At 31.5% G+C, this 12,818-nt stretch overlaps 1 protein-coding gene across 1 annotated transcript in view; it reads left to right on the forward strand.

Annotated features, from left to right (window-relative positions):
- Positions 1 to 12,818, forward strand: part of LOC127718755 (mucin-2-like) — a 47,903-nt gene that overhangs the window by 8,470 nt on the left and 26,615 nt on the right. Inside the window, exons 2-12 of the mRNA XM_052224810.1 lie at positions 1,615 to 2,466; positions 3,124 to 3,237; positions 3,907 to 4,020; positions 4,972 to 5,085; positions 6,000 to 6,113; positions 8,056 to 8,169; positions 8,528 to 8,641; positions 9,281 to 9,394; positions 10,830 to 10,943; positions 11,455 to 11,568; positions 12,187 to 12,300. Of these exons, the coding sequence (XP_052080770.1) occupies positions 1,615 to 2,466; positions 3,124 to 3,237; positions 3,907 to 4,020; positions 4,972 to 5,085; positions 6,000 to 6,113; positions 8,056 to 8,169; positions 8,528 to 8,641; positions 9,281 to 9,394; positions 10,830 to 10,943; positions 11,455 to 11,568; positions 12,187 to 12,300 (1,992 nt within the window). The remainder of the gene's footprint in view (positions 1 to 1,614; positions 2,467 to 3,123; positions 3,238 to 3,906; positions 4,021 to 4,971; positions 5,086 to 5,999; positions 6,114 to 8,055; positions 8,170 to 8,527; positions 8,642 to 9,280; positions 9,395 to 10,829; positions 10,944 to 11,454; positions 11,569 to 12,186; positions 12,301 to 12,818) is intronic.

Consider the following 12,818-nt stretch of genomic DNA (forward strand, 5'->3'; position numbering starts at 1 on the left):
ATTTCTTTTTATTAAAATCTCTCGCTCGCCCCAATTTTCCGAGTGGAAAAAATCAGTAGAACAAGAAATTAAATTGGTTTGGCCTAAAGCTTAATATAGTATTATAATTATCAAATATAAAGGCTCTGGCTATAAGGGGTATGGTGCACCCCCATTGATTTAGGAGGAAAAAGTAACAAGAATAACATGATCTTCGTTATCAGTTTGATATAATCATCGATGATAAACCTTTTTTTTTGTTTTTCATATCATAAACTTATTTATTTTTTCTTAGATAAGGATGCATTTTATAGAATCTGTAGTCCTATCCGTTCTGGTAACCCAAATATGTAAGTTGTATTTGCATGGAAAGTTTAAAGCGGCATATCAATATGTTTTTGTGTCTGCTACTGTTGTTTCAAAATTGATGTATTGCATTATAATATATTACCTATATATATCTTAATATTAATGGATAAACAATGAAAACAAAGTAAAAGTGTACACAACAAGGAAACAACGTACCAACAACAAGGAGCACACCTTTGCATAACAGTATTTAAAGATTGACAAGTTTCCGAATCTACAAGTATTTTTTTAATTGTTTTACAAATAACTCAAGCAAACATTTTTTGTAAAGCTACAACTGCAGCTTTGAACGCATTCGTCTTTTCTTTGGGATGTACAAATACTTGACAACGTCCGGTCAGAATAAGGGTACTATATTCAAAATATCACAAAGAGAACATGACATATTTACAGTGAATATGCATTTTTATTCCATCCCTTTCTATCTTCTATATTTAGTGTTATTTTATAACATTCTTAGTATGCATCAATGAACATTTTCAATCCTTTATGGGTTGATTTGAAATACAAATATAACTAAACAATGAACGTGGTTGTTAAATTTGATATATGCTTTTTTGTGCTTCTTTGTTAAATATTTGTTTTGTTTTTTTTTGTTCTGATTGAGATTGTGACACGGTGATGACTGCTGTACCCCTAGTTTGACAATTTTACCTATGACGTCTGGTTTGTTCACGCATCGTTGTAAATATATTTGAAGTTGGTGCGACTGTCATACAAGTGAGAGGTTTAGCGCTATAAAACCAGGTTCAATCCGCCATTTTCTACATTTGAAAATGCCTGTACCAAGTCAGGAATATGACAGTTGTTGTCCATTCGTTTGATGTGTTTTATCATTTGATTTTGCCATTTGATTAGGGACTTTCCGTTTTGAAATTTTCTCGGAGTTCAGTATTTTTTTAAATTTACTTTTTTTTTGGCACATCAATTTAACATATTGACAGAATCGATCTTCAAACACATTGATTCAAATGTTTACCAATTGAGCATAATATGTTGATAACAAACACGAAACGCGTACAAGAAATTGCTTTCATTACGCATAATTTCGACATTCTTATGAAGTTGAAACGACTTAAACCGATAACAATCAGGTAAATAACAAGGCGATCTGATTCAATAATAGAATATGTATAACAATCCTTGTAAATATCCTTTAATATCAAAATTAGTCGTGTATATGATTCTTGAATTCTTACCCTTTTTTTGTTACAACATGTATTACATGCATATTCATACATATATGCTTGTCTTTATTATGCACAGGGCTTTTAGACATAGTAAATGGAAACGGCACAACGATAATACAGCAATCAACATATTCTAATTCAATCATGACTGATTCTTCAACATCTGATTATGATTTAACAACGAATTCATCTCACACACCGAATACTGTTCCAGTTATGACTCATATTCCAGCAACATCACCAGAAACTACTACTCTTACAACAAAAATGACTACTACTCCTACAACTACTTCTATTCCAACAACAACAAATACTATTCCATCAACAGACAAGATTAGTACTAAAACAAGAACAACAACAAACATTCTAAAAACACTAATGACTGATACTGCAACAACACCAGGATCTAATTTTCATATAACAACTTCCATTCCAACAACAGCAATGACTGATACTACAACAACACCAGAATCTACTCTTCCTATAACAACTGTCATTCCAACAACAACAATGACTGATACTACAACAGCATCAGGATCTACTCTTCCTATAACAACTGTCATTCCAACAACAGCAATGACTGATACTACAACAACACCAGGATCTACTCTTCATATAACAACTTCCATTCCAACAACAGCAATGACTGATACTACAACAACACCAGGATCTACTCTTTATAAAACAACTTTCATTCAAACAACAGCAATTACTGATACTACAACAACACCAGGATTTGGTCTTCCTATAACAATGACTTATTCTTCAACAGCAGCAACAACAAAAACAACACAAACTACCACTCCTACAACACCTACTACTTCGACAACAACAAAGACTACTACTCCAGTCAAAACTGAGATTACAACTCCAACAACAATAACACCAACGTCTACTCCATTAACAACTTATATTCCAACGACAACAGGTACAACTGTATTTAGTGTTAATTTTATTCCATCCTATTTGTGCATCTATGAACATTCGGCATAACAATTTAATATATCGACAAAATCCATCATCGAACTCATTCGACAACCAATCGAACATAATAATTTATGTCGTCTGCTTTATTTCATGTTTTAAAAAATTGCCTTGTTTAATCTGTCGTAGTGTATTATTGACATCATATAGCACTATCTTTTTTTAAAGTTTGCAGCTTTAATTCTCAAATAATTTCAGTCATACTTAATTCATTTGTCATTTGTCACATTTGGATAATCCATTGAAAATTATGAAAATGAAACTCTTAAATGCAATTGGGATCAAGATTAATATTATTTATCCGAACCGGGTAGAACGTTTTATAACAAAAATTATGATTTTCTATTACAATTTAAAATTAGAAACGGGCTTATGCATTATAAATTCTAGTTTGACTGTCTTAACGTAATGACTAGAAAACGCTGCCTGAACGTCCCTTTACTTAATGTTATACTTTGTATATTTCAAATTTGAATGTTTTTTAATGTTTAGCAATATATTCAAAGTTCAGAATTTGCATTGTTCTTTAAGTGCATAGACAGATTTTGGTATTCGATCAATTATATGTCTTTATAAGTACGGATGCAATACTTATTTCCAGATATTAACGAGTGTGCCTCCACCCCATGTGAAAATGGAGGTATTTGTACAGATGGAGACAATAATTATACTTGTGATTGTGTCCCAGGGTATTCTGGAAAGAATTGTGAAACGGGTAAGTTCTATTGTTTCAAACAACAAACGGAGAAAAAAAATAATAATAATAATAATTTATTTACGTTATAGCTATTTGTTTGTGGTTTCTTTTATCAGTTCCTAAATTAAAGTTGTCAACTGATATTCATCATAAAAGCCGTACCAAATATGTTAGGCGATCAGGCTAAAAACATTCTAGGTTATAAACTAAAAGCGGGGAACGCATAAACTGTAAGAAGACAACAACGGAACAACAGAAACTCTGAACTGCAACAAAAACAACGTCAACATTCATAGATAAGGGCTATTCGATAACAGCTGACACATTCTTGACCTGATACAAAACACTTAAAGAAAATTGTTGGTTGAACCTAGTATTATGCATGTTATGGTAATGTTAAGAATACCACTGAAATATCAACATTATGTGACAGAGTAAATAAAACACATAAGGAAATATGCATAGTTCAGAATTCGTATAGTTCTTTTGATTATTTATGTGCTTATGCATATTGATCCAAAACTGCTAAACGTGTCGTCATTTCATTCAGATCTGCATTAATGACATTAACAAAGTGCAATCATAATCTAATTCATAACATTTATAACCGCGTTGTAGGACAATCAGAGTTTTGTTTTCGATCAGTAATTTATCTATATTTCTAATGAAAGCAATACTATTTCCCAGATATTAACGAATGTGAATCCAATCCATGTAAAAATGGAGGTAGCTGCACAGATGGAGTTAACAATTACACTTGTGATTGTGTGACAGGGTATACTGGAGAGAACTGTGAAATAAGTGAGTTCAATTGGTAAAAAACAAAAACGGAAAAGATCTAATAATAATAATATAAGTTAAAGGAAATTGTGTTAAGCTTCTTCATTAGTTCCTAAATTAAAGTTGTAAAAAGATGATTTCATATTACCGACTGTTGACTCCGGATAATATATTTCCTGAACAGGTTACCCTTCTATGGTTGGACATACTGGCACTCGGCAAAGTGAGAACAACCAAAATAAGTCAAATCAAACATATAATCAGTGTAATTTGAAGGGAAAGTTTACTGTTTTCCGATGATTTTGTGTGTAAAGAAAATATAAAGGAGTTAATTTTTCCACAAAATTGTACAATTTGAAAGCTTGAATTTACTTCTTTACTTTGCGCGTACTTGCCATGATACCAGAATGTCTTACCACATAAAAGGTAACCTGTCGAACAATGGTTTAATCGTGAGTCAAAATTCGGTAATATGAAAATAGTCTATTCAAATGCATTCAATATTATATAAGCCATATGAATAATGGTCTATATATCTGTATTGTAAGTTTAACTTTGTTTATGATTTTGACATTGCAAAATATTAAATAAAAGCAACAGAAGTATGTCGCTAAATGTAGTAAATCATAACCGACCGTGTCTATTTAATTTGGTTTATGTCTGAACTGATTTGAAAAAAAAAATGTTTTCATCTTGTTTTGAACTCTGTCCCCTATTTGGTTTATGTGAAGCAATTACTAATTCGTTGTATACAGGTTCAGTGTTTTCTAAAAATAGTCATGTTAACAATTTATTGCTGAATTAATGCCTTTAAATAACAACAATGTTTCTAACTTATACACTATATTTTTATTCGAGCGTCACTGATGAGTCTTTTGTAGACGAAACGCGCGTCTGGCGTAAATATAAAATTTCAATCCTGGTATCTAAGATGAGTTTATTTAATATATCTTGCTCTGATATTCATTTCAGATATTGATGAGTGCTCATCTAACCCATGTTATAATAACGCTACCTGTAATGATACGATCAACGATTTTCAATGCGTATGTCTTCCTGGATTTACTGACAAAACCTGTAGCACAGGTAACTATAAAGTAGAATTACTGTCATTACTTATATATTGTGCCTCATATCTGCATTCAAAATGATTTTGTTTATGCTGTTGTTTCATAAAAACCTATAAAGAACTTCTTTCTGCTATTTAACAAACATCCCTGAACATTTTGTATCGATTGAATATTCGGGTTTATGTGATATATATACTTGTTTGCATGTTATTATGTTCATATGGAAGACGGATGGGCAAAGTATACATTGAGTAGGTATACTGAAACGCTTTTATAACTGTTGAACTTTTTTTAGTAATAAAAGGTGTTAATGACATGTAAGTTCCTGATTTGGAGTCATACTCTTTTCATCATTGTTTAAATGATTCATGTTACTATGAAATGATGTATCAACTTGATAAGTTACGTCTGCCTCTGTTTACAGTGGCAAATAATAAAGCATTGGTCAATGTCAATCTGCAATCAGCATAAACGATATATAACATTTAAAAAAGAACACGTTTGGTTTCTTATTTGACTGAACCTATCAACGTTTTGCTGATCATTATATATCCTATTTGACAAAATGTAACCTGCATCGATACGAAAAAATGTATGTGTTGATTGTGTCTATGCATCTGGATATAATGATATAACTTGCAACACATGTAAATCACAAACGACCGTGCCAATTTAATAAGGTTTATGACTTCATTTTGCCTTCGGATATTGCTTTGAATAGCATTCAAACAAAGCACTGATTTCCAACTAGTTTTTTACTTCGTTCTCTATTTGATGTATGTGAGGTAATACATAAATCGTTGTCTACAAGATCCTTGTTTTCAAAGAATAATTCATGATACGAACGTATTGCGAAATAAAGACCTTTAAATACCATCAGTGTTTCTTACTTATACACTATATTTGATCTGGCTCTGATTTTCATTTCAGATATTGATGAGTGCTTATCTAACCCGTGTTATAATAACGCTACCTGTAATGATACGATCAACGATTTTCAATGCGTATGTCTTCCTGGATTTACTGACAAAACCTGTAGCACAGGTAACTATAAAGCAGAAATACTGTCATTACTTATATATTGTGCCTCATATCTGCATTCAAAATGATTCTGTTCATGCTGTTGTTTCATAAAAATCTATGAAGAACTTTGTTCTGCTATTTAACAAACAGCCCTAAACATTTTTTGTCGATTTAATATTCGGGTTTATGTGATATATATACTTGTTTGCATGTTATTATGTTCATATGGAAGACGGATGGACAAAGTATACATTGAGTAGGTATACTGAAACGCTTTTATAACGGTTGCACTTTTTTTAATATTAAAAGGTGTAAATGACATGTTAGTTCCTGATTTGGAGTCATACTCTTTTCATCATTGTTTAAATGATTCATGTTACTATGAAATGATGTATCAACTTGATAAGTTACGTCTGCTTCTGTTTACAGTGGCAAATAATAAAGCATTGGTCAATGTCAATCTGCAATCAGCATAAACGATATATAACATTTAAAAAAGAACACGTTTGGTTTCTTATTTGACTGAACCTATCAACGTTTTGCTGATCATTATATATCCTATTTGACAAAATGTAACCTGCATCGATACGAAAAAATGTATGTGTTGATTGTGTCTATGCATCTGGATATAATGATATAACTTGCAACACATGTAAATCACAAACGACCGTGCCAATTTAATAAGGTTTATGACTTCATTTTGCCTTCGGATATTGCTTTGAATAGCATTCAAACAAAGCACTGATTTCCAACTAGTTTTTTACTTCGTTCTCTATTTGATGTATGTGAGGTAATACATAAATCGTTGTCTACAAGATCCTTGTTTTCAAAGAATAATTCATGATACGAACGTATTGCGAAATAAAGACCTTTAAATACCATCAGTGTTTCTTACTTATACACTATATTTGATCTGGCTCTGATTTTCATTTCAGATATTGATGAGTGCTTATCTAACCCGTGTTATAATAACGCTACCTGTAATGATACGATCAACGATTTTCAATGCGTATGTCTTCCTGGATTTACTGACAAAACCTGTAGCACAGGTAACTATAAAGCAGAAATACTGTCATTACTTATATATTGTGCCTCATATCTGCATTCAAAATGATTCTGTTCATGCTGTTGTTTCATAAAAATCTATGAAGAACTTTGTTCTGCTATTTAACAAACAGCCCTAAACATTTTTTGTCGATTTAATATTCGGGTTTATGTGATATATATACTTGTTTGCATGTTAATATGTTCATATGGAAGACGGATGGACAAAGTATACCTTGAGTAGGTATACTGAAACGCTTTTATAACGGTTGCACTTTTTTTAATATTAAAAGGTGTAAATGACATGTTAGTTCCTGATTTGGAGTCATACTCTTTTCATCATTGTTTAAATGATTCATGTTACTATGAAATGATGTATCAACTTGATAAGTTACGTCTGCTTCTGTTTACAGTGGCAAATAATAAAGCATTGGTCAATGTCAATCTGCAATCAGCATGAACGATATATGACATTTAAAAAAGAACACGTTTGGTTTCTAATTTGACTGAACCTATCAACGTTTTGCTGATGATTATATATCCTATTTGACAAAATGTAACCTGCATCGATACGAACAAATGTATGTGTTGATTGTGTCTATGCATCTGGATATAATGATATAACTTGCAACACATGTAAATCACAAACGACCGTGCCAATTTAATAAGGTTTATGACTGCATTTTGCCTTCGGATATTGCTTTGAATAGCATTCAAATAAGGCACTGATTTCCAACTAGTTTTTAACTTCGTTCTCTATTTGATGTATGTGAGGTAATACATAAATCGTTGTCTACAAGTTCCTTGTTTTCCACGAAAAATTCATGATACGAACGTATTGCGAAATAAAGACCTTTAAATACCATCAGTGTTTCTTACTTATACACTATATTTGATCTGGCTCTGATTTTCATTTCAGATATTGATGAGTGCTTATCTAACCCATGTTATAATAACGCTACCTGTAATGATACGATCAACAAATTTGAATGCGTATGTCTTCCTGGATTTACTGACAAAACCTGTAGCACAGGTAACTAACTATAAAGTAGAATTACTGTCATTACTTATATAGTGTGCCTCATATCTGCATTCAAAATGATTCTGGTCATGTTGTTGTTTCATAAAAACCTATAAAGAACTTTATTCTGCTATGTAACAAACAGCCCTTACATTTTTTTGTCGATTTAATATTCGGGTTTATGTGATATATATATTTGTTTGCATGTTAATATGTTCATATAGAAGACGGATGGGCAAAGTATACCTTGGGTAGGTATACTGAAACGCTTTTATAACTGTTGCACTTGTTTTAGGGTATGGAAAGGTGTAATTGAAATTTTAATTCCTGATTTTGAATTATACTAATCATGCTTTTGCATTCATTTCAGATATCAATGAATGCTCTCCTAACCCATGTGAACATGGCGCAACCTGTAGTAATCTAGTCAATGATTTTCAATGCATATGTCCTCCTGGATTTACTGACAAAAACTGTAGCACAGGTAACTCTTAAATACAGGTAGCTTCACTAAAAATAAATAAGCTAATATGCCTCATATCTGCATCCCAAAGTATTACTTACTGATATTGTTATTCATCAAGCACATTTATTTTCTTTCTGACTTCAGTTTATAAACTACACGAAAAGACCGTGTATTGATTAAATATCCGTGTTTATATGATATATTTATGTTGTTTCTGGAAACATGTTCATATAGACAAGAAATTGTCAAATACAGATCAAAAAGTTGTACTGAAACGCATTTATGCTTTTTGCTTATGGATTAGAATATAAATTGAATAAAGAAAAGTACATGTAGATTCCTGAATGTGAATTATGTGCTTTTCACCATAAGCCATTTTGGTTTTTTTTTTTTGGCTTAAAAAGAGCTTAAGGATATTGACTTCAATAGCTTTTTATCAACAAAAACTGTTTAACAACCAAATTATATTACCGTTCTTTGTTTTATTTATCTTACCAAATAAAAAATCAATTGTCTAAAGATGTTTGTTGTCCTAGAACACTATATCTATTGTATTTATAAAACAAATAAAAGATGAACGTGTGGCTACTGAATTAAAAACAACCGTTCTATCTTATACACTATAGTTAATAAGTCTTGCTTTGGTCTTCATTTTAGATATCAATGACTGCTTTCCTAACCCATGTGAACATTGCGGAACCTGTAATGATCTGGTAAATGATTTTCAATGCATATGTCCTCCTGGATTTGCTGACAAAAACTGTACTACAGGTAACTCTTATGCAGCTTCACTGAAACAAATAAACTATCATGTCTCATATCTGCATCTCAAAATATTACTTGTTGAAAATGTAATTCATAAAACACCTTTATTGACCATCTTACTCTAGATGCTCGACTTCCTCAAAAGAATGTGTATTGATTAAATAACCGTGTTTCAGTGACCAACATGTATCTATTTTGTTCCCAGTTATATGTTCATATAGAACACGAATTGTCAAATACACATCGTAAAGTTATACTGAAACGAATGTATGCTTCTTGGTCATGTATAAGAATACAAAAGCGTGCAAATCACATATATATTCGAGAATTTGAATTAAGCGCTTTTTATCATTGGCCATTATAATTGGTTTAAAAAGTGCTTTTGGATACGAATCTAACATCTATTCAAACAAACAAAAAAACGCGTTTTACAACTAGTTTGTATTACAGTTCTCTGTTCTCTTCACATAAATAAATAAACCAACATATTACATAGACGACTAAATGTCAAATACAGAAATAAAAATTACCCTGAAACGAGTTTATGCTTCTTGCTCATGTTTTCGAAAATACATATAGATATAGGAAGATGTGGTATGAATGCCAATGAGACAACTCTCCATCCAAGTCACAATTTATAAAAGTAAACCATTATAGGTCAAGGTACGGTCTTCAACACGGAGCCTAGGCTCACACCGAACAGCAAGCTATAAAGGGCCCCACAAATTAATAGTGTAAAACCATTCAAACGGAAAAATCAACGGTCTAATATATATAAAAAACGAGAAACACTTATGAACCACAGAAACAAAACGACAACCACTGAACATCAGATTCCTGAATTAGGACAGGTGCAAACAATTGCAGCGGGATTGAACGCTTAATGGTACCAAACCTTCTCCCTTTTCTGAAACAGTAGTATAACATCACAACATAGAAAGACACACTATAAAATATCAATTGGAATGACTTAATTAACTCAATCAAAAAACGAAGTGACACAAATAAACACACAATGAACGAATAAATTTGATGTTCACATAGACGACTAAATGTCAAATACAAAAATAACAGTTACCCTGAAACGTGTTTATGCTTTTTGCTCATGTTTGGAAAATAGATTTATGATAATTACATGTTATTCCTGACAGTGAACTAGGTGGTTCTCACCAATGGCAATTGATTTTGGCTGATATTGTGCTTTAGAAACTAGGTGTCCAACAGCTTTCTAACAAAAACTGTTTAACAACTTGCATTGTTTATTTTACCGTTCTCATTTTGATTTATCTGAGGAACCAGAACATCAGTTGTCTACCAGTATTTGCTATCCTAGATTTATTAAAAAAAACACAAAAAAAGTGAACACGATGCTACTGAATTACAACTATTGCTCTACCTTAAAAACAATAGTTAATAAGTCTAGCTTTGGCGTTGATTTCAGATATCGATGATTGCTTACCTAATCCATGTGCACACGGCGGAACCTGTATTGATCTGGTCAATGATATTATATGCATATGTCCTCCTGGATTTACTGAAAAAAACTGTAGCGCAGGTAACTAACTCTTAAGCAGTTTTACTGAAACAAATATCATTTGAATCTCAAAATATTACTTGTTGAATTTATTATTCCTAAAAACCTAGTTCTTAGTAATATGTTTACATTGACGACGAAATGTCAAATACAAAAATGTACAGATATAGAATTAACCCTGAAACGCGTTTATGCTTTTTGCTCATGTTTTGGAAAATGCATTGGTGAAATTTACATGTAATTAATAAAGGGGAACTAGGTGCTTCTCATTTGGTCATTTAATTTGGCTGAAAAAGGGCTTGACAATATTAAGTCCAATAGCTTTCTATCAAAATAATGTCTTAAAACTAGTTTATAAAACCGTTCTGTGTTTAATTTAATCTTACCAAACAAGCAAACAGTTGTGTACAGGTTTTTATTGTCCAAGATCTAGATTTATTTATAAAAATAAATAAAAGGATGCTGCTTAATTTAAACAATTGTTCTACCTTATACACTAAAGTCAACAATCTTGCGTTTGCGTTCATTTCAGATATCAATGAATGCTTACCTACCTCATGTGAAAATGGCGGAACCTGTAATGATCTAGTAAATGATTTTCAATGCATATGTCCTCCTGGATTTACTGACAAAAACTGTAGCAGAGGTAAGTCGTGTGCAGTTTCACTGAAATTAATAAACTAGCATGCCTTATATCTGCATCCCTAAGTATTACTTATTGATATTGTTATTCCTCAAGCACATTTATTGACTTTCTGAGGTCAGTTTATAAACTACATGACAAGACCGTGTATTGATTAAATATCCATGTTTATATGATCTATTTAAGATGTTGTTTATGGAAATATGTGCATATAGACGAGAAATTGTCAAATACAGATCGAAAAGATCTACTGAAACGCGTTTATGCTTTTGCTTATGCATTCGAATATAAATTGAATAAAAAAAAAATACATGTAAATTCCTGCATGTAAATTATGTGCTTTTCATCATTGGCTATTTTTTTGGCTAAAAAGAGCTTTAGGAAACTGAGTTCAAAAGCTTTTTATCAACAAAAACTGTTTTAACAACCAGTTTATAATACCGTTCTCTGTTTGATTTATCTAACCAAATAAAAAATCAATTGTCTAAAGGTGTTTGTTGTCCTAAAACACTAGATCTATTTATAAAACAAATAAAAGTTGAACACAATGCCACTGAATTAAAACAAGCGTTTTACCTTATACACTATAGCTAATAAGTCTTGCTTTGGCGTTCATTTCAGATATCAATGATTGCTTTCCTAACCCATGTGAACATTGCGGAACCTGTAATGATCTGGTCAATGATTTTCAATGCATATGTTCTCCTGGATTTACTGACAAAAACTGTACTACAGGTAACTCTTAAGCTGCTTCAATGTCACAAATATACTATCATGACTGATATCAACATCCCAAAATACATTTGCTTTTATTATTATTCTGAAAACAACTCTAGCGACTTTCTTACTGCAAATTATAATCTGTCTTAAAAATCTTTGTTTCTTTATGTGATCTATTTGTTTTGTTCTTGCTAATATACACAACAGATTGTCAAAATACAAATGTACGGATCCAGGAGGCCTACTAAAAAGTAATAATACTTCTAGCACTTGTAATGGGACAAGAATGGATGTAAATGAAATAAAAAATTCCCAATTCATATTAGGTGATTTTCATCATAGTTACAATTATACATTTTGTAATATTTTAATTTATGGTTTGAAAAAAAGCATCCGCCTATATCAACAGTAATATGTATTGCAGCATAAGTTAATGCCGATTAACAATGAGCATAACATATATATATAAAATTTCAATCTTGGTATCTTTGATGAGTTTATTTACAACCACTGGGTCGATGCCACTGCTGGTG

The sequence above is a fragment of the Mytilus californianus genome, unplaced genomic scaffold (genome assembly GCF_021869535.1).
Source record: "Mytilus californianus isolate M0D057914Y unplaced genomic scaffold, xbMytCali1.0.p SCAF_10, whole genome shotgun sequence".
NCBI lineage: Eukaryota > Metazoa > Mollusca > Bivalvia > Mytilida > Mytilidae > Mytilus > Mytilus californianus.